At 42.0% G+C, this 23186-nt stretch overlaps 1 protein-coding gene across 6 annotated transcripts in view; it reads right to left on the bottom strand.

The window, feature by feature from the left end:
- Positions 1 to 23186, bottom strand: part of PTPRO (protein tyrosine phosphatase receptor type O) — a 1002672-nt gene that overhangs the window by 243025 nt on the left and 736461 nt on the right. For 4 of the 6 annotated variants that reach the window (XM_078674019.1, XM_078674014.1, XM_078674016.1 and 1 more), the window contains exons 14-15: positions 11677 to 11809; positions 6512 to 6632 (exon numbers count right to left, since the gene is read on the bottom strand). In XM_078674019.1, the coding sequence (XP_078530145.1) occupies positions 6512 to 6632; positions 11677 to 11809 (254 nt within the window). The remainder of the gene's footprint in view (positions 1 to 6511; positions 6633 to 11676; positions 11810 to 23186) is intronic. The other 2 variants (XM_078674018.1, XM_078674015.1) reach the window with 1 other exon arrangement.

Here is a 23186-nt window from a genome sequence, read left to right as displayed (position 1 = left end):
TTATCCTAGGAACTGCTTTCAATGGTATATCCCACCCAGATCACTCCGGTCCATGGCAGAGCTCAATACCATGGTGCCTAAATTTAAGAACGCAAACTGGGGTGGCAGAGGCTTTGTTATAGGCACTACCAGATTGCAGAATTCTCTCCCTCACACATTGAAAGGGGCCATCAATCTGCTAGCTTTCAAGAAGGCACTTAGAACATGGGGGCATATTACCAAGGGCTTGTATCGCCGCTTTCTCGGCGAATTGTGCCGAGAAAGCGGCGATACAGCTAGAGCCCTATTACCAAGGGCACTTTAAAGTCTGGCCCGAGCCCACTTTGCATGTCGGCGATAAACATCGCTAATGAAATGCAAAGTGGGTGTTCCTACATCCAACCACATGTAAAGGTGGGAGACAAAAACCTGCGATAAACTCATTTATCGCAGGTCTCCCAACGCCTGCTCGGACCAGGCGTTAGGCATTGTTAACATGGGGGTGTGGATCATAAAGCTGAAACCACCCCCCCATATTATCAAGGCCCACATTAGCGCATGAAAACAACGTTTGTTTTCATGTGCTAATGTGCCATATCGCCGACTATCGCCGGATTTCTGATCGCCTGCCTGATGCGCATTGATAATTGCGCGCTAATTAGGCGATGAAATCCGACAATAGCCGGCGATACGGAGATGTGCGTTGTGCGTTTTGCAACGCACATCTCGGTAATATGCCCCATGGTTATTTAACGTTTAATTCTATTTCTCCTTCTTTACACATCTTACCTATCTAAGGCCAGCGACTAGATGGCTTTGGGCATTAGTGTGTTTTAGAAATCCCTTTTTCATTTCATTGGTACAAAGGGCACCCATAAGGAATACATTCTGAAATTAATAAAATAGCAGGAAACATCATTTCACAGGAAGTCATGTGGGAAAGTGATGGGACGAGGTCTATTTTAAATTTAAAGTCTTGCTATATAGTATGGGAGGCATGTTTCCCTTCCATGAGCCAGACAAAGGGTAAGGGGAATATAATATCCCTTAAAAATTGTGCTTTTGGAGGAGCAATACTTTTGCAAAATGGCATATGCAATACACATATACCAAAATGATGAATGTGATTGATGTTTTGACCCAGTTGAAGATATGTTTCCATCACTTGCAAAGTTTCCATCTTTGGCGGAATAAGGGATCCAAGGAGAAGGGTATATTATGTAATTATCAAAGCTGAAAGCTGCACAAGTTCCAGAAGGTCAACAAACTTTACATTGCAAAATTCTGAGCAACTTGTTTGATAATAATTAAGTGAGCAGAACATGTACAGGGTCTTACTTGTATCCCTCAACATCTGATCTTCAATATGATTCCAAATGATCGCAAACTTGTGTTAGATATACTTCCAAAAAGAATCATTGGTCGATATCAAAATGTCTTGGACACTTGAACAGATCTGAGAACGTTTAATTTGCTGAGAGTGAAGAGGTTGCCAATCATTTGTCAGGACAATGGAAATTTCAGTCTACACATTTTTATCCTCAAATCTAGGTAGTTTCTTAATTAATAAAACATCAGGAGTCTTTCTGAATGCATTTAGCAATTCACAAGGTAATGCAATTGATGTTATTTTACATGGACAAAATCCCTACTTACTTCTCGCTCAATCAAAGTTGAAACTTAGTTGCAGTTTGTTGAGACATTATTGCCGAAGGCAAAATAATTCTGCTGTTGAGGATGTTAATGGTAAATCAATAGATTTAATTAGTCCATTACATGCATAGCGCATAAAGCCCACAATGAAGTACTTGCTCTGATCATTGAACTCCTGATTGACAAATCATTAAACTTGCAGTACGCGTTAAAATATAAAACTAACCTAGATAGTTAATCTCTTTTCAATGTTAAGCCCATTTCAGTCCTGCTGGCCGTTTCTAAATGGAGAGACAAGATGGTGGTCAACCAGGTGGAAGAAGTTAAGGGACTGATGAGTGCTTTCATGCTAGTAAATCCTTTTTCAGAGAGGGTTTTTGACAGTAACAGCATCAGTGGATACTTGGTACAATTGTTGAAGGTCATTGATATCAGTTATGTGGAAGTCCTAGTCCTCTTGAGCTGCCTGTGCCCTTTGACCTTGATATTTTTAGACAGGTTGGTCCAGGTGGAAGTGGCTATGAGTGCCCATATGCATGGTTCTGTAATAACCTCAGAATGTGAAGATAGGGGTGTTCCTCTATCCACTGACTAAGTTGTTCTGTGATATTCTCTAGGGCTCGTCCTTCAATGCATAATTGCCAACATTTATCTAGTTACTCTATTTAGGCTTAAGATTAGTTTATCAGACAATATATAGGTATATGTATATGACACTCAGCTCTTCATAGTGTGTTACAAAACTCGAGCTTTGAATTCCTTGTCTAGTGACTGAAAGCCTTAACTTGCTTGACAGCATCAAGTCAGCATGAGTTAAGTGCTGATAAACCTGATGTAATGTAGGTAGTATGGAAACGAAGAACTGACCAAAATTCATATACCGGTTTAAAGGGAGAAAAAACGGTATGTTTTTATTAAATAAAAAACGGAGTTTTAACAGTACTTACGGCCACATGCATCATTGTAGGATTTTGCAATTCCTAAATTGCGAAAATTAAGGAATCGCAATTCAGGAATTGCAAAATCCTATGCATCAAGAAATCTTAAAAGTTTTTAGGATTTCTTAATTTTCGGTATTTGCGATTCCTTAATTGCGAATCGCAATTAAGGAATGGCATTACATTGATTCCTATGGGCCTAGAGGCCCATAGGAATCAATGGAAAGGCATTAGCTGTTTGCGAACTTTATTTTGCGAATGACAAGTTGTTGATGCATTTCAAGGGTGCTGAGGGGGGTCCAAAGGACCCCCCCCTGCACCCTTGAAATGTTTTTTAAGTGCAAGTTTCACACACACATGTCCAAAAGACATGTGTGTGCGTAACATGACAATTTCAAAAATACTTTTTTGAGCATTTTTGAAAGATTTCTCAAATTAACACGAGGGTCAACCTCGTGTTAATTTGCACCTCCTATTCCCAAATTCGCATTTTTAAAAACATTCATGCATTGCATTTAAGGAATCGCACACATGCGATTCCTTAAATGCAATCGCATTTTTAGGAAATGCAAAAAATTGCGGTTTTTTAAAAATTGTTTCATGCATACCAAAAAGAGATTTTGGAATCGCAAACGGCCGAATTTTCCGATTCGCACCGTTTGCGACTCCAAAATCGTTTGATGCATGTGGCCATTAGAGTTTAGGCAGCAAGAAAAATATTGTTCTACACAAAAATAATTTCTCTTTCAATGTTCTTTTCTTATTAAAGTATCCTCCCTGATCTCAATTAAACACAGAGACCTAGTTGCAGCCGCGTAGCCTCAAGGGGGTGTTTGGGGTGTTATATACAGAGACGAAAACACACACTGTTGGTTGTTTTACAAAATATTAAAGGCCTCATTTTGAAAACTGTTGCATCGCTGCGTGAAAACAGCGATGCAATAGTTTTCACTGCGCCCTCCTTGAAACACAATGGATGCGCCATATTTAGTGTACGGTGCTTCATGTTGCAAGGAGTTACAGACACGTCAGTATTTCTGACGTATCTGTAGGCGCAAAACTGATGCATTGCTGGGGTGTGTCTGAAAACAGAAGCAACTCCAGCAATGTGTCTTTAGTGCATCAGTCTTATGCCTGCGGTTGAGGGAGGCCTTAAGTTTTGACGCAGTGGCATACTAGAAGTGGCGCAGTGAAATCTGATAGAATTCACTGTGCCACTTCCACGAGGCTTTTTGCAGGGGAACGCTCACCCTGCACAAAATTATACCTGATGCAGGCATAATGTAGCGCAGAGATTTACAAAGTGACGCAAATGCTTAGATGCATCACTTTGTACATAGGGAGCAACACGGTGGATTGTTCCTCTGTGTCACAAAAAGTGACGCAACAGCAGTGCAAAAGTGTTGCAAGGCCTCATAAATAAGGCCATATGTTTCCTACCACTTACTACCCCTAACAACCAACATTCCTCTCTGTTACCACTGCTCCTTACACCCCCCTCAGGCCCTCATGTTGTATTATTGTATTTTAATTAGATATGTCAGTGTGATTGTTGGAAAATCTGAAGGTCACCTTCCCAACACCCCCACACACCTCCCACCCCCAATGTTTCTGAGCAAGATATGCCCCAGCCTAGTTGAGGGAGCAGTCCTAAATTCGAACATGGAAAAGAGTTATACCCTTGATAGGGCCTTTCCAGTGCATCTAATCTCAAACTAAAGAGAGACTAAAATGCAATGCCTATTAGCCTCATAGAGAGATTCAAGAGAAACGAATATGCTTACCCAGCATTCTCCTGGCTGCATGTGATCATCCGAAAACATTTTAAACTGAAGTGACGTGCCACTGAATGCTGCCACAAGACGACATCTGTTTATTTATTTATTTTTTATTGGTGTTTTATACTGTGCCACCATAATACCGTTCCATGTTTATAACTAAAATAAATTGAGGGTAACGTCGGATGGATAATACCAGCAAGGGTAATATGTGGGGATGGATTTGCAGAAATTGTTATAATGTCAACAGCTCAATTGGAAGGATTTGGGCATCAGGGTATAGGAAATACACATTGGATAGGAGATGCCTAAAAATACAGCCAGTCTGTGTTATTCATTGTAAAGTTTTGGCGATTTTCTGTCATGTTAATGTCAGTTTTGATCTATTTTCTGAAAAACTGGGAGCACGGTGTTGAGCTGATTACTATACAATCCACAATATAAATTAGAACCAAAAGAGCAGCTTATTTATGGAATGGTGTGCAAAGTGTGGAATGCCCTTAAAGTAGTACAAACCTGGAGTCTCTAAGTCAGTGCTTCCATAACTTTTTAAAAGCACAACTCACTTTTTACCATGACAAACTTTTGTGGCCCACCTTGCTTTAACCCATTGCATGCATCAGACGGCCCTCGGCTGTCCGATGTCACAGTGGGCGTGTGCGGATGATGGTCGGGGGCCGTCCGAAACACGGCCACTCATTAATTACCCAGTTGCGCAGCGGATTTTGCACCGCGGCAATTTTTTCATGTAACTAAAGCATCATGAGGTAGCGCAATGTCAAGTACAGAGAGCACATTTTCTATTAAAATGCCCACTAAAGTTGCTTACATGGCAATTTTACTGATAAAACTTTAATGCATACAAATGATAATATGTGGAAATTGGGTTTCACTGAATATTTAAAATATGTGCATATCTATGTAAAAGTATCTTGATCCTTTTTGGTCCTGTTAAAAAACAATTGTTTCCATCATGCTTCAGAATTACAGAAAAAGTAAACTACTAAATGTGTACAATTAATTTACGTTTTGCTGTGTATTACAAAAAATGACATCCTACAGTCTTTCCTTTCACACACTATGTACCCCAACAAGATAGTCACATAATTCACTTTACTTTTCTTTCTGTGACTACAAACTGAGAGGAGTTTGTAAACACCAATCCCCATGTACAAAAAAAGCAGTTATTTGACAGTAGACATAGGGGCTTATTACGAAGGCGGTCAGAAAGCCTCTGACCGAAGAGCCTCTGACCTTCAGTCAGAGGCTTTCCGACCGCCATCATTGGTTTAAATTGTGACTGGCTGATTATGATTCGGTCAGAATTGAAACCAGCCGGTCATTCTCAAGGTGCCCATCAGCCAGTCAGAGGCCGGCTCGTAATCCCGAAGTGTGGTCTTTCCGCCCTTGGGATTACGATGCATGGTTTTCGGCAGGGTTGCCATGCCGGCCTTTCCGATATGGAAACCCTGTCGGAAAGCATGTTCGGGGACCCCCTTGTTTGTGAGGCCTCTGGTTGGAGGCTGAGTGGGCAGCTATGGTGCCCCCCTGTTAATCATTGCACCCCGTGGGAGGCACCTTGAGAGATTAACACCACCTCCCATTTCCCTATGGGAGCATGTAGTACGGACAGTTTACGGCCGTAATACATGCAACCTAGGTGGTCGGTTTGTCCCGTTTACTTGACAGTGTCGGACGGAATTAATCGTAATAAACCCCATAGTCTGACATTTGACCTCTATTATTGAAGCTCAACAAAAGTGACGGGATACACACAGAATTTAAATGCATCTTTATATATTTCTAAGACTTTCACAGACCACCAAAAATCGTCTCATGACCCACCCTCTATTTGGGAAACACTGCGCCAAGTAGTTTCTGAAAACACTTGCTGTCCCAATTGCTATGTGGTTGAGGTTACCAAATACATTATCACCTGGAGATCTCTTTACAATTGCACAGCATTCTGCATATATGAAATCAATCATCCAATCAATAAGCTAATCAATCAGATCTGCCTGATGTTTAGTGAACTACAATAAAATGTCTTTCAAAATATTCATCAATCCTGAATATCAAGTAGGGAAACAGTATTTCACTAGGTTACATTTTTTCCTTGCTATAAAAAAATGGTAAATGGCAAAAAAATTGCCTTTTACTTACCTGGCCATTTGCAGATGCTTCCGTCGGAGTACTATTAGCGTAATGAGCAGCAAACCAATCAAAAGAATGCTTAGAATGGCCAGCACAGATATGACAACCACATTAGGATTCATCTCTGCAACTAGGCAAAACAAAGCAGGTTAATTTACAAAGCAGCGAAAGAGTACATTCAAGATGTTTCAATTGCAAATTATACTATTATAAATACAAATTAATACTGTTTTACATGTCTGAACTATTTTAAGACAATGAACAGTATTTAGATATGAAATGAGTTACTACATTTGACTTTGCAAGATATCAGTTTAGCAGAACAGGAAACACAATGGAACATATGTGAAATACATATCACATCTAATGAGTAGCCGCATGTCTAGATGGATGTTGATAACTGCACTTAAAAGTGACAATATCCTACTTGCCTTCTAGAACATGCGTGTTGATTGATGTATATTTTTTATTTAAAATGACATTCAATCAATTCTCAAAAACATTATTTGAGGGCAGTTTGTGTTAGAAATTGGGTTATTGGTTGAGAGAGGTGAAAGCCCCTTTCAGCCAACTACCACAATCCTTATTATGTTCATCCACAAATGTCACTACATTAACCTGTGCTCAACCCTCTGGTAGTTTGGCACAAAGCAGTCAGACTTAACTTAGAGGCAAAGTGTAAAGTATTTATGCAGCACACAAACAGTAATAAGGTGAAAACACAACAAAAGGAAAACACCAAACCAATTGAGGAAATAAAGTAAGTTTTAATAAATGAAATTATACCAGAAAAAGAAAAATCCAATTAGTAGAACGGGAGATATTCAATTTAAAAAAGGTTTCGTGAAAATAGTGCCTAAAAGCACAAAGCACCAAATCAAGGTCATCTGGTCACGCTAGACCAAGGGAAAGTCACAGGTTCAGACTGACCGCAATGGAATGCTGATCGGATATAGGGACCAGATAAGTCCCGCTAAAAATATACTTTCTAAGTCCAGTGTTGATTTTCTGTTTGCATTGGAGGAGGGTGTGAGGAGGAGACTGAGCGCTGCAGATGATCATCGCTATAGCACGAAGAGCAGTTACAGCATTGTTGATTATCAGTGCTGTAGCTTCATGTTGGCAGTCGTCGTGGGCTATTGTTGCTGTAGTGTTAAGTGCAGATCTCGCCATGAGCAAGTTTCAACAGAACTTTGTATTGGTGGTCGTCACAGGTGCTAACGCGGGATTACTGGTTACTAATTATCTTACCAAATCCCAAACTATGTCGACTGAATCGTTGGTACCTGTCTTGAGTAAAAGGTAATCTCGCAATAAATCAATCAATTTAAGAACATACACCACTCTAAATGACCACTGACCAAATTTAAGTTTTAAAGTTTAATATAAAGTCAAAGAACCATGTCAACTTTATCTCACATTAATTTAGCAGCACGTTCAGGTTTGCTGTGAATTGCCCTAAGGCCTACACATAATACTGGATTTTCAAAGTTACATTTAATTCGGACATGACTCTTTTTAACATGAGAACATGAGGTTTTCACATATATTCCAACATTTCTACATTAATCTCACACCGTTATAATTATAGTTACTCTACTTAACATTCTATACGTTTCACTACTGAATATAAACCACTCGTGTGCAAAACATGTTTAAACTAACTACGTGCTTGTAAATATGGCGTACTTATACATTTTTTTTCAAACTTGTGCTCTCTCACAGGCGTCAGAGTCTTGACACTAATGGGCCTATTCATGGTTACGAGGATCCGAAACCTAAGGACTTTCACCGTTTCTTGCAGGGGGAGCTTTCACTGATGCCAGCCAGGACCCCCAGGGCGCCACTTAGGGATCAAGACACACTCCAGAAGAAGCCAGTGGGCACAGTTTAGGTCCTGGCTGGTCCAGTTGTAGCATGTCAGCAAAGCATATGCAGAGAGGCTTCTGAAGCTTGTTGTGTCCCGTAGCTCACACACAAGGTAATCTAACTGACCCCTGAAGTCACTCTGGGTGGCCTGGGATGAAGACAAGCAGGTCCAATCTTCCTTCTCAGAATGCAAGGCAGTCCTTTGAGCAGCAGGGCAGTCCTTCTTCTGAATTTTTGATAGGTCCACACATGTTTCAATATGTGGCTCTGGAGATCCAAAATGTATACCTGGTGCCAGCCTTTGTGTTGGGGGACTGCCTGTCCTACCCTCAAATCTGGCTCTGGGGTACTCCAAACAGTCTGAGGGCGAAAAAGGCAGGATAGGCCAGGTGTCAGGTTCCTTTGAGTGTGCAGGAGGAAAAGCCCTTTGAAGTGCAAGTGGTGGTGGGTACAGCCCCTCTGCAGTCATCCTGTCAACACCTAAACCCCCTTTGTGTTGATTTCAGGAAGCAATATACAATCTCCAACAGCAGAGTCATTCTCAGTCATGTGACCTAGGCACTGGCAGATGGCACATATGATTGAGAAAAGCAACATTTTCAAAAAATTCCATTTTCAGAATTGTGACTAAAAATACAACTTGACCATTAAAGAGGATTTAAAATTACAATTCACTTGAGTGTAAACATCACCTCTCTATCATATAGCACCATTTGCTAGGGGCTTACAAGTTTAATTGGAGTAGGTTAATTTTAGGTGTAGGTTTTGTTTGGGGGTGTCAGCTGAAGCCTTTTAGCACTGGCTCGCGGTGGTAAAGTATGCTGAATGCTAAAGCCGACAAAAATGAATGCAGAAAAGAGGACAGGTGAAGGCAAAAAAAAGATGGTGGAATGCCATGCCAAAGGTGCCAGGTCAAACGGTTCGTGTTTTTTTAATGTTCTTCTATAATTGTTCAGAATTGAAATGTTGACTCAAACATTATCATCTTAATTGTTTTACGCAGATTTTCAAGATAATGGCTGAAGCCCCGGTCTGTTATTTATTATCCTGTCTCCAGGTGTAAGGTAATTTTAATTTATACAGCACCAACCTTGTGAAACTGAATATACGTTACAGAATGTGACATGAATTTCCTCATATATCATGTCTTACCTGCTAGAAATATTAGGGCAGATTTCCAAGGAACTGACTCATCTGCATAGATGCATCAGTTTCCTTGCATCGCCTCCAAATGTACTTGCACGACTATGGATGCACTGTATTTACAATAATGTGCACCATGGCGCAAGGAATTACAGATGCGTCAGAAATTCTGACGCATCTGTTGGAGGAAAAGTGACGCATTGTTGGAGTTTGTCACAAAAGTGACGCAACTCCAGCAATGTGCCAGAAATCATAGGTAGGTCCCATGTAAAATTCCCTGCGTCAATCCTTACGACTGGTCTGAGCAGAGGTAGGGAGTTTGACGCAGTGAAGGCGTAGTGTGATGCAGACAAATCTTGTAAATTTCACTGCGCTAGTTCTATGTGGGTTTTTGCATACCCTGCATACATTATACCTGGCACAAGTATAATGTGACCCAGGGCTTTACAACGCATCTCCCTAGATGCGTCATGTTGTAAATGGGCCGCAACTTTTACGCCGCCGCTGCGTCACAAAAGTGACTCAACGGCAGCACAAAAGTGATGCAAGGGGCTTGTAAATCTGCCCCCACTGTTCCTAGCTCACTAGCAATTTGGCCCACTGATCCTCCAAAACGCCTTGAAATAATACTCCCACTCACACTTCCCCAAATATCTCACGTTCTAATGTTGCCCACATAGCCTCTGAATTCTAATCTTCCTTCTCAATTACCACTAATATCATTGAAATAATAAAATGTCCTTGCCCACTCCTTCACACACTTTGGGGCATATTATGAAGGGCAGTATCACCGCTTTAGCGGCACTTTTTGCTGCTAAGGCGGTGATAATTTTATTGCCCTATTAACAACACTACGCATCTTAGCGATATGCATCGCTAATGAGATGCAAAGTAGGCGTTCCCTAACTAAACTACATTAAAAATATTGCTATCTGTCCTTCGCGGTATTTACTTGCCCGGCCAGGACACCCACAGCGATATTAAAAGCTGCGCTAACCACGGTTATAGTAGGTTATTAACGTCTGTATAAATCCTGACAAACCTATATTTGACATGGGAGGTGGATTGAACGGCTAAATCCACTTATCCCTATCACTAAGGATTTCTCTATCGCTGCAGGAATATTGCTGGATTCCCAGCGATAATCCTGCATTTCGCGGCTATCACCTTTTCACTTTACAATCTAGCTTTACATGTACAAAGTGCATATTATACGTTTGAAAAGAGTCCAATTGGAAAGAAACATTCTCAACTCAACCATTACAACTTTCTGTCTATATGTATTTAATTATCTATAAATATATAAAAGTGTGTTAAAAAAAGACGAACACCAATTTGGATTTTAAAATAAATAATGAAATGAGTCTAGACGAATATTGTTCTTTTATTCGCACCAGAATGAATCAATCTTCCCTAATACATTTATTTACATCAGGGATCATATGTAGTAGGGTGTAGTTTTGTTCTTTATTCAGATTCAACCTCCACCCCCATTACATCTGAATCCTCTGGTGTGGCTGAAATCCTCGTTTGAGTAAAGATTATAATAGTTTCAATGTTTCATTAGTAACAGCTGATTTAGCTATGGGGCTTAAACTCAGGAGGCCTGCGAGCCCCAGCCCTCACCCCTTCATTGACTGGATGGTCCCCTGTGATGATGCCTTCAAGTGGAAGCCGGGACTGAACTCCCGGGGACTGTTGCGAGGTAAGTGGAAGGGATACAGAGGATGGGGTTTGTGCAAAGAAAAATGGCTCAAGAGAAGCAACATCTCATAGGAGGGTTCTGTTAAAGGCAGCTCAAGAGTTTGTCCAGATAAATTTAAAAAAAATCCAGGCCATGAATGAGATATTCTTTACGACAGACATAAGGTGCCAGGACAGATTGCTGTGAGCTGGATATCGAATCCTGACCCCACCCAATGGAAGAAACAATCTCAAAAACATAAGAACGGGCGTAAAACAGAGCCATTAGCAACTCATTGCAGTTCTCTCTATCCCCCTGCTTTAATATTCATTGGCTAGATATAAACATAGAATCTCTCAGGCCGTCTTTACAGCATTCACATGCACAGTCCTATTCTCTAACAATAAGTCAAAACGGTTCGATAGACATTAATAAACTTTGCTTTCAAAGCATTTAGAAGCAAGAAGGCTGCCCTCACCCAGAGTGGTGATGACTACGAAGGCGGGGATGCTGGGAGACTGGTGACTTATAGTGGTCACGCTGCAGTTGTAAGATGTGGCAGGCAGAAGGCTGGAGATTGTCACAACATGAGAAAAAACTGTAACAGGCTCCTGAGAAATAAAAGAAGCAGAACGAATTTGTGTTATAATCAGTACAACATTATTTTAATTTCATTGCAGCAGTTCTGTTAAAACACAGAAATGTTATGTTGATGATGACGTGCATTAATTAACATTGACTACTTTACAATGTCAAAGAAGAAAGCACATTTTCTTGAACTCTCTGCCTGAGAAAGCTTTGTGGAAATATGTATTTGGAATGGCCAAAACCAATAAAGTATGACTTGGATGTCACTTTAACAAAATGCCTGGGGTAGCAGAAGTGACCTCATCCAAATATTCACCTGCTGATAACATCACAGGAAGTGGCATCACCTGATATTTTGACCTGTATGTTGCTAGAGAAAGTGCTGTCAAATGACTTTTCACATAATGGCATTAAGGTAGGGACACTGCTGAATAGAGTAAACATTGCATTCAAAATAAATAAAATGATGCAACAGGTTTCTGAAGTATTTATATATTTATTTTTGTACCACAAATATGTATTGATTGATGCAGTTCCATGACATGCTATCAGTGCAGTCATTATATGCCATGTAAGATTTGAGGTAGCTATCTAACCAGATACAGCCAGCATGGATGTTTCCCCACATGCCCATGCACAGAGCCAGCTCAAAATGTCCAGTCCTAGTCAAGGACCAAACATCACCCAGTGTCGAGACACAGCCTTCGCATATTCCATACAGCCAAAGAAGAACAGACGAAAGCAACCAAATGGTGACCATAAATACATGTGATGCAGGTATAACCTGCCAGCTCATTCCTAGGTTTTCGTTTTTCTTCTCTGTCCTGTGTCAGCTTCCCTGCTCAGTCCAGCAGCTCACTGCTGTTGTGCCACTGAGAGCACTCCCTCTCACTCTCTACTATCCGCCACTGCCTGCTGCATCCTGCATTCCTGCACAGACTAGTGGCGCCCTCGCTAGACCGCTGTTCCTGCTAGTGACAGAACCCTGGTTAGGCAGCCTTTTTATATAAAGGTAGTTTGCTCATATTGTGCCCACTATAGTTTTGTGTAGCTTTGTTTAGTTGGGCCCATTATTGCTGTTGTGTAGTTTGTGTCTATGAGCCCATTACCACTGTGCTCTGCTGCTGCCTTTAAAACCTCTACTCCCCAACCCCTGCCCAGGACCTACTTAATGGAGGATGCAGCATGGCTGCGCCACTGGAGCACCGACGGCATGCCAAAGCAAGCTCATCTGTGCCCGGACACCGCCCAGTGCCGTGACCCCTGGCCCTCCCACCACCCGCCACCGTCGAGGAGATCCAGGCCATGATCCACATACACCGTAGTAACCGCTGCTGCACTACCTCCCCACGATCGATCAAGGGACCATTCTTCTGGTGCCCGTGCCAATTTTCCTGCAAGATAGGACCACCATCTTGCAATGGAGCCTGTGCCATCACTGCCCAGAAGACCATGAACAACCCGGAACCACTCCAATGCAACCTGTTAAATGCCCGATCCATCTGCAAACAGGCCACAGAAATCTGGGACACCATCACCACCCTTGCCTCGAACATTGCCTTCAGAACTGAAAAATGGCTCAGCTCCTCTGCAAACCCTGACATCACCACAGCAACACCCAAAGGCTACAAAATAATACACTGAGACCACACAAACAAACACGGCAAGGGCAACATCACCATCTTTGAGGAACCCATCCGTTGCATCGTCACCAATGATGACCCCACTCCACTCGTGAAACACCTCAACTTCCAACTACAGACCGACGCCAAGATCATGCTCAGAGGCTTCCTGGTCTACAGACCCGAGGACCCTGACCGCATTTCTGTGATGCATCACAAACCTCATCGCCCCTCTTGCCATCGCCTATGCTGTGTCCTACATCCTACTCAACTTCCAAGTTGATGACCTCAACATTGACAACTCCAACTCCCTCCTGGAGAACCTGAGCAAAATCCGCCTTACCTAACTGGTAACCCAGCCATGTACAAAGCTGAACACACACCAAATTCAATTTTCACCTCCAGCGACAAAATCAAATTCAGCCATAGCTCAGAACTCACCTGGACTGACGAAGCATTGTTTGCATAACCATCTCTGACACTCAGCACACCATTATAAAGCAAATCAGCTCCACCCACTGTAGCAGTAGCAAGGTAACTGAGACACAATGGAACCAGGCCCTCAGCAACACCCAACCTGAAACTTTATTGGACCTTGACCAGGCCGTCCAGAAGGTATTCGCATGGAACGATGAATGTGCCAACAGAGTCGGCCTGATGAAACCAGTCTAAACAAACAAAACCTAAAAATAAGCCAGTTGGTACACCCCAGAGCTCACAACCGCCAACATCAACTGCTACTGATTCGGGAAATGATCGCGTGCCACAAGGAACCCTGCCAACAGAGCCTCTCACAAAGCAGCCCTCAGCAACTACCACCTATGCATCACAGAGGCCATCACAGCCAGCATCAATCCCGCAGCCAATCACATGAAAAAACGCTTCAAAATAGTTAAGGAATTCTCCAACCCGGTGATGGAGCAAGGTTTCACGTATTCCGAAACTTGCTTGTATTCAGCCCTCTCTAAATAACTTATAATATATTAACCAACAGGTTTTGTTTACTAATAATTACATTTCACGACATTTCTAGCATCTAGGGGAAGCTTACATTTGTGCTTTTACTAACAGTAACTGTAATGCATTAAAATGGCCGCCGAAAACGCGGGAAACCTTCTGCGCATGCGTCTGTCACACCTACGTGGCATGACGTACCTCTCTGCTTGGTGGGAAAACTTTGCTTCTGCACACTAGTGCCAGAAATGACTGCTTTAAATTTCACATGCTAATGCTTATGCTGCAGCTTCTACTAATCATGTTCGTTCTGTTTAAGCATTAATGCACACGTTAAAATAAAATAATGGGAATAGAGTAGAGATAAGTGGTATACAGTGCATTCATTTTTTTCTGTATTCTAAAAATGTTTCTTTTTGATTTTGCTACTTGCTCGTACTTTTATGCCTGATCACTGACACATCTTCCAGCTTGGATGATTCTGCACATGCGTACTCTGACTCTGACTTTGTTGAAGCACTGGCATTGAACCCCTGCCAACCCACTTTTTACCCATGATGTTCCTGGGAACCTGATCATCTGACCTCTAAAAAAGAAGCTACCAAATACAATGTATTAAAAATGTGTACCAATATTGTTGGGCGGAATAAAATCATGGGAAAATAAAATTGTGGGTGGGGATTCAATCAATATAACTTGAATTGAAATTACATCATTTTAGTATGGTATGATGGAGTGAATAAATTAGTGAATTGGTTAGGCAGGATTACTAGTTCAAAGTGTGAATGTTATATGGACCCAAGGTGAGTATGGTAAAACTGAGCTAGTTGCTCTATGTGCGCTCTATCACCGGCAGTCACAGAGAACAGTATTTACCCCTCCCAAGAACTCTGCAACACCCTCTCGGACTACTCCCACAGGAAGATTGCTACCATCGAAAACAACTGTGATCCCAACCCATCACCATCAACCTCAACAGCCTTGTCCATCCAGCACAAATCAGCCGAATGGTTACCTCCTGGTCTCTGCTCACAATTCAGACCACCACAGCCATCATGTCATCCATATACTCAGGTTCTTCCCCCAATCCCTGCCCCCACCACCTTTTCAACCTCGGATCCAACCAGCCCAGAACTAACTAGCATTACCAACATCTCAAACTCTACAGCAGTCTTCCCGGACAGATGGAAACATGTTGAGGTTAGACCCCTCCAAAAGAAAGCCTCTGCCGACCACAGTGAACTCAAAAATTATCAACCTATCTCCATGCTCCTGTACCCAGCCAAAGTACTCGAGAACGCCATCAACCAACAGCTCACTGAATACTTGGAACAAAACCACCTACTTGACACCACCCAATCAGGATTACGCGCAAACCACAACACTGAGACCGCGCTGATTGCCGCCGCAGACGACATCAGAACCCTGCTCCTCTGTGGAGAGTCTGTGGCCATTCAACACTGTTTCCCCCCAGACCCTCATCGACAGACTCCACAACATCGGCATACAACAGAAAACCCTCAAATGGATCGCCTCCGTCTCTACTGGATGTACACACAGCATCCGGCTTCCTCCCTTCAACTTCCGAGCCCACGGACATCATAAATGGCATTCCCCAAGAGTTATCCCTGAGCCCCACCCTGTTCAATAGATACATGACCCCCTCAAAGATATTGTTAGATCCACGGCCTAATCATAACTTCATACGCACAAAACACTCAACTTATCCTCTCATTCACCAAAGACCCCTCCACACGCAGAATGAACTTCTGCAACGCCTTGACCAATGTTGCCAACAGGATGAGGGACAACTGCCTTAAACTCAACTCTGACAAGTTGGAAGAACACTTCAATATCGGACCACACCTGGTGTCCAGAAGAACTCGGACCAACTTCCATGCCTTCAGACCATGCATGCAACCTAGGCATAATACTCAACATCAAACCGACCATCAAACTGCAAGTCAACGCAACCGCCTCCTCCCACATCCTTTGCACACAATGCAGAATTTTCTGATGGATCCCAGACAACACCAGAAAGACCGTCACTCAGGCCCTAATCACCAGCAGCATCAACTACAGCAACACTCTCTACGCTGGCATCTCCACCCAGCTCCTCAAATATCCCCAGGTCATGCAGAATAGTGCAGCCAGACTCATTTTGAACCTTCCAAAATGGACCCATATCATCCCCACTTCAGAAACGTCCACTGGCACCCTATCCAGAAAAGATGGCAGTTCATGAACCTCATTTACACCTACAAAGTTCTACACGATCGAAGACCGGCCTACCTCAACCATCGATTGAATTTTCACATATTTTTACCAGCCATTGTATACCCCCCAGCATCCATCGCACTGCAGTGGGGGCTGCTCCTTCTCTCACATCGCCGCCAAGACCTGACACCACCTTACCCCTATTTTCGAAAAGGTTCCCTCCCCTGCAGACTTCAGAATGAAACTCAAGACTGAGATGTCACACTCACAGCACCCAGATACTCCCTGGGGTTAATGTGCTGCGCTATACACCTGTTGATTGATTCTCTTCTTTCCTTTGAAGGTGCAAAGTTCTGCAGCAGCAGAGAAAGTGTAAGAAACTCGGATGCTGTTGGAACCCCTGACCTTCCTGTAACAAAGTGCCAGAACGCCTGCCATGAAAATTATTCCACTGCAGAAAGCAACAATTTAATTTATTGGAGACTGCATTGGCGCTTCAAAATGTAATGTATGTGCAAAAAAATTGATTCTATAGTGGGAAGCAAACTCTATTAGAACATTAGAATTTTGGGAGCTCCATTGACGACAATGGAGTGTGTCTGGCTTCTAATGGCTTGTGAAAGCCTGGAGCTCCAACATTCCAATATTTGTTGTTCACAGCTGTTGCTGTCAACAAAGGCCTCATGGAGTTCAAAGGGATTTAAATCCTGTTCGGCACCCTAAGGCATTGTTTTTTTTGTTAGAACATTCTGCCCTCTAGTGGGAGAATGTTCTATTAGCCTTATAGCCCGCCATAGCTAGGCTATATTTGCCATTAAAGGCCCACTCCCTTAAAGCAAAAATATCTCTAAACAAACATCACCAGCGTATAAAATACAATCAAGGATCTTATGTTAGATGATGTCCATTGGCCAGAACACCTGCTCTAATTATTGTTCCGGCACCACTGCAGAAAGCAACAATTTAAATCATTGGAGCGTGCATTTGTTCTTCAAAATGTAGTGTATGCGCAAAATAAAAAGTGGTAAGCAAATACTAGTAGAACATTGGACTATTGAGAGCTCCATTGAAGACAATAAGGTAGCTCCAGGCTTATAATGACTGGTTTAAGTCCGGAGTTCCAACATTCCAATATTGCCTTAATGTTTATCCCTTTTAAATTTAGAACTTTTTACCCTTAGTGGGTGGAATATTCTCATCACCTTATAGCTCTTCTGCCTCGGGCTATACAAGTTGTTAAAGGCCCTCACCCTTGTTAGAGGCCCTCGCCTGCGTCTCAGGCCTATAACTCGGGGTCAGGGCCGTAAACAACCGGTACAGCCCTTGGCTGTGGGCTATAATGCTATAATGAATAAAAAAGTTCAGTTCTGGTCAAGCAACAGAACATAAACAGGACTCATTTGAGACCCATTGTTTTCTTCTATTCCTGATACACTGCCATTTGTGTTTTTTGAGGCCAGGGGACACAAAGGCAGTTCCAAAAGTTGCAAGGAGCAATATGGGAGTGGCAGCTGCGACCCCTGGTGACCCTTTAATGACCTCCATGAGGTCTGACCTGGATAACAACTATTGATGTACTGTACTTGGGAACATTTATTCAGACTCACCAGGCTTTCATCAAATTAAATGTGCGCTCCCACTTTCACTACAAGTCTCACTTATACCATAGCTAAGACCGAAACGTGTGCTTCCAAAAGGAATGCTTGCAATTTAATTTTCAATTTGTAAACATGTGCTTTATTTCATGATGTTAAGGATCTTTATGCAGACTATAAACTACAAAAAACTTGAAAAGCAGGCTAACGCGTTAAAATATCCGAGAGGAAAAGAGGAGTTTTATATAGAGTAGATTTCAAAGCGGAGCAAAGGTAAAATCGACAACGTTTTAAAAAGCATTTGTGGACTTTCATCCGGAACATTTTGAATAGTAATGAAACTGCTTTACTTGAACTTTAGAAGTGGTCAAGACTGCATATTCATCGAGAGAGAGTTAAGAGAGAGCTGAGCCATCCAACCATTTGGCATACAAACCATGCAACAAACATAAGCTAATAATATATTAGAAGAGTCAATAACATTTGAACAGTACTAAACAGCTGTGTCTGATTTCAGTACCTTAGATTTAAAGCAATAGTTTTAAATGATGAATACTTAAACATTCAAGGTTCGGCCATGCCCTGGTGAGGTTGCCTTTACTGAAGGAAGAGATATCACTTTGCTCTGTGTATTATACATGGCCAATATTATTATTATACATGAAGCAACATGATTGTCTATTAAACCACTGTATTACACAATTGGGCCAAGTAGGAAAGCCGCTATTTGAGCCCAGGTTGCTGTGTGCAGATTTCACAGTTAAACCACTGGATGGTTATGTCCTTCCCTCTCCTGTTTAACATCAAAGGACAATGTTTAGTCTTTTCATCTTTAGTATACTGTGTTAAATAAATATATTTATTAGAGGCTAAATTGATCTGGCACTCACTCTCTCTCTCTCTCTTTTTAGGTCTGGCTTGACAGTGCACCTATCAATAGGCCTTTTGTAATCAGCCTCATGAAGAGTTTTCAAGAGTACTATAGAGAGGGGCTTTGGTCTGTCAAATGTTGATCGGAAGGAGTACATTTTTTTTGGTGGGGCAGAAGTTGCATACTACCACAGAAAAAAAGAGCTTACCCTCGAAGAGCTGCAACCATTTTTTATTAAATTGCTGGAGCCAGTGCTCTTGCTCAAATCTAGCTACTAGATTACAGCAGAGATTGACTTTTGGTCAATCACATGGCACTGCCATGATATTTGTCTCTTAGATAATTAGATAATTATGGTGTCTGTTCTAATGTAGCAGCAGCACAGATCGGTGGAGGGCAGTCAGAAGGAACGTGTTGCTGTTTTGCAGCAGTAGCTACCTCCCCTTCCATTTCCACCATCAACGTCTAAGATACCTTAATATGCACTCATTGAGAGAAAGATGTTTTTAATTGCTAGTTCTACAATTTGCGGGATGGAGAGACTATTTTAAATCTCCTTGGCTCACAAAAAGTAATCATTAAAATGCATTTTATTTTTAAAACATACATTACTTAAACTATATTCTATTTACTTCAAGTACTAAAAACCTCTTACTGACCCTTAACACTACAATTTCCTGAACCCTACAAACTCCTTGCTTTCCCTAAATGCTACCCTTACCTGAGCCCTAAAATCCATTACTAATCCTTGACATTATACTTCTATGACCCTTAACAAATGTTTATGGCCCCTTTATGACACCCTTTCATGAACCCTAAAAACCCTGTTTTTCTTTGACGCTATCCATCCCAGAACACTAAAAGCCAGTTCCTATATCCCTGAGCCATGGAAACCGCTTCCATCCCTGAACAGGAAAACCTCACTGTTCCTTAATGCTACTCATCCCTGAACCCTAAAAACTACCTTATTATGCCTAACACTGCTACCCTTCTGTGAACTGTGAAAACTCCTTACTACACCTTATGTCACCCTTCCGTGAACCCTAAAACACGTTACCAACCCTTAATGCTTCCCATCTCTGAACCCTAAAAAACTCTTACTACACCTTACAGCTAAACTTCAAAAATACCACACTACCTCTTAACGCTACTGTGCCCTAACAGGACATTCTTACTATTTCTGAACACTACTGTAAGAAATTGGAGTATTGTTTAAGAAACGGTGGAAGCCCCCAGGCAAAAACCACAATCCTAGTCTGAGTGAACCACAAACCTCTTTAAATTAACATGTGCTTCACCCTCAGGTAACTTAGCACTAAGCAGTGAGGCTTAACTTAAAGCCAATGTGTAAAGTGTTTATGCAGCACACAAATGGTAATAAATTGAAAACACAACAAAAGAAAAATCCCATACCAATTCAGAAAAAAACGTAATAATATGATACTAGAATTATGTAAATACAATTGGTAGAACCGGAGATATTTAATGCAATATTTTCTCTTCATTCAAAAGTTGTGTTAAATGCAATGAAAACTACTCTCCACACATTTCACGGCATTTTTCTCCTTTCCACATTTTCTAAATGACCACCAAATTTAGTATGGCAAAATATACCAAATATTAGTGCATAACTATTCTAAATGCTTTGTAATAATGGCTTAGATAAGGTAAAATCCCCTTTTTTAGGTCTGGCTTGACAGGTCAACCGTCCCAATGATGTAGTTTTAATAATTCTTTAAAATATGCATTGAGTGGGTTTTGGCTTAATTCCACCCAGAGGAGTATCAACTTTCACCTCATGAAATTCTAGTTGTAGGCCAATTTTCTATGTTTGAAGGAGAGAAAACAAACACTTGAGCACTGTTAAGCAATGGTAAAATGCACAGAGTCCTAAAGCCAAGAAAAACAAATTCAGCAAGCAGGAACACGGAAAGCAATATTTAGGAGTATAAAGGCTTTGAGCCAGTGACCTTGAAATGGCATGCTGAATACCAAGGCTGGTAATCTTAAGTCCACCTCATGCCTCTTTAATGCACTACCAGACACTTCCTGCCCCATTAGCTCAATCTTGCAGGTTCCTGCCTCCTCACTTAGCAATGGTTTTTCCATCTTTCTCTTCCTCAGTCTTTATGCTAGTGTTTTCCCTCTCTTCCTCTTAGTAATGTCTGATGCTGAAAAATAAGTGCTGGTCCCAATAAATGAGTGCCTGTGGCCCTCACAGGCAACCAACGGCTCAAATTAAGTACTGCTCAGGGTGCTTCGGGGAATCTCAGTTAATAACATAGCTGGTAGACTAATGGCTGCTGGGGTGGGCAGCAATATTGCTCTTCACACACCTGACAACCAGTAGCAACTGAAGCAGAAAGCTAATCTAGAGGTCCTGGTGGAATGTACTCTTCATGTAACTTCTCGGCCTCAGTTTCCTTATGGCCCATGACTTTAATCTGAGTTTTGTCCCAGAACCCAGATGAACGAATTGCATGATTGGTTAAATAACCAGGTGAAATTCTGTGATCGCTTAATTCAGCCCAAAAAAAGATAAATTAGGGGATGAGTCTTTAAGAACATTATGTAGCCAAAATGGACAAGGGCTGAATGGTTGCTTTACAAATGACGGTCCTTCTAAATTCAATATCAGAACTGGGGTTTCTGATTGGCAGAGCTATGCACCCTGTACAAGCAGCAACCACTACTCTAGTCAAGTTTAGCTAAATACACACTAAAAGATACCATGTGCTCACCCTCTGGTAGCTTGGAACAGAGCAGGCAGGTTTATCTAAAGAGTCAATGAGTAAAGTATTTGTGCAACACACGCGCACAGTAACATATTGAAAACAGCACAAAACGACTCCACATAGGTTTAGAACAATAGAGAATATGTATCTGAGTAAAACAAGACCACAACGACAAAAATCCAATCAGTAGAAGATGATATGAATTTTTAAAGATTAAGTACAAAAACAGTGCTTAGAAGTCAGAAGCGCTAAAAGGTTACTTGAGATCGTGCTAAACTGGGGTAAATTCAATGTTTGGGCCAACTGTGTTGGAGGGCAGGCTAGCTACAGGACTGGCTACAGGGCCCTGCACCTGCTGAAAAAGTACCTTGGATGGGGCAAAGCGTCGACACTGAGGGCAGGATGTGTTGATCTTTTCCATGCAGTCGGGTCACTGTGTCATCGTTGAGCTTCCCTGAAGTGAAGACAATGTGTCATCGCAGGCTGTAGAACCGCTGTCATGGAACAGCCACTACGTCGGCGTTGAAGGGCGATGTGTCGGTATCCGATTGGCGCACATGTGACGATGTGTTTGATTTGTAGCAAAGCAGCTGTAGAACCCACTTCTGAGGCCCGGAACATGGAGAGGACACATCAGGCAAGGGTAGGACTCACAGATGGCAGAGTTTAGCAGCACCAGCAGAATTGAAACCTCAGAAACCAGAAGGCAAGCCAGAAAGACCTTGGAGATTACTTGGAGGGAAGACTGGGTCCAGCTTTTCTTCAGCAGAATCAGAGACCAGCCAGCAGCAGGGCAACATGCAAAAAAGCAGTCCTTCCAGAAAAGCAGTCTATTTGAGTACTTGAAGCTGCACACTAGTCTTTCTGAAAGAGGCTCAGTTCAAGATTCAGAAGTGTCTGATTTCAGGGGGTCAGAGACCCAGTACGCATACCCAAAAGTGCCTTTGATAATGTAGGGGGTAACTTCAAAACAGCTCGCTGAAGTGCACAAGGATCACTATAAACCCATTCCTGTCTGCCAGTCTATCTGTGAACGGTAGATTAGTGCTTTTTTTGTAGACAGGACACTACCTATTGAAGTGTAAGTGTCAGCCCCTCCCATTCTGCCCTGCCCAGGAAGATCCATAAGAATGCAGATGAATGCAGATGAGTGCTCAGAATGCACCTTCCTGTGTTTGTGGCTTTCTAGAGGGAATGCACAAAGTGTAGATATCACCCAGCCCAGACGTGTATTGGAGAAAGGCTGCAAAGCACACAGAGTTATAAGCACAGAGAAATACCCACTCTCTAAAAGTGGCATTTCTAAAACACTAATGTTAAATCCAACTTCATCAGTAAGGAGGATTTATCAGTACCATTCCAAACATGTGAAACATGATAAAGCTATTCCTCTCTGATCAGGAATT

The sequence above is a fragment of the Lissotriton helveticus genome, chromosome 1_1 (assembly GCF_964261635.1).
Source record: "Lissotriton helveticus chromosome 1_1, aLisHel1.1, whole genome shotgun sequence".
Lineage (NCBI taxonomy): Eukaryota > Metazoa > Chordata > Amphibia > Caudata > Salamandridae > Lissotriton > Lissotriton helveticus.
This window is presented reverse-complemented; position numbering and strand designations above follow the sequence as displayed.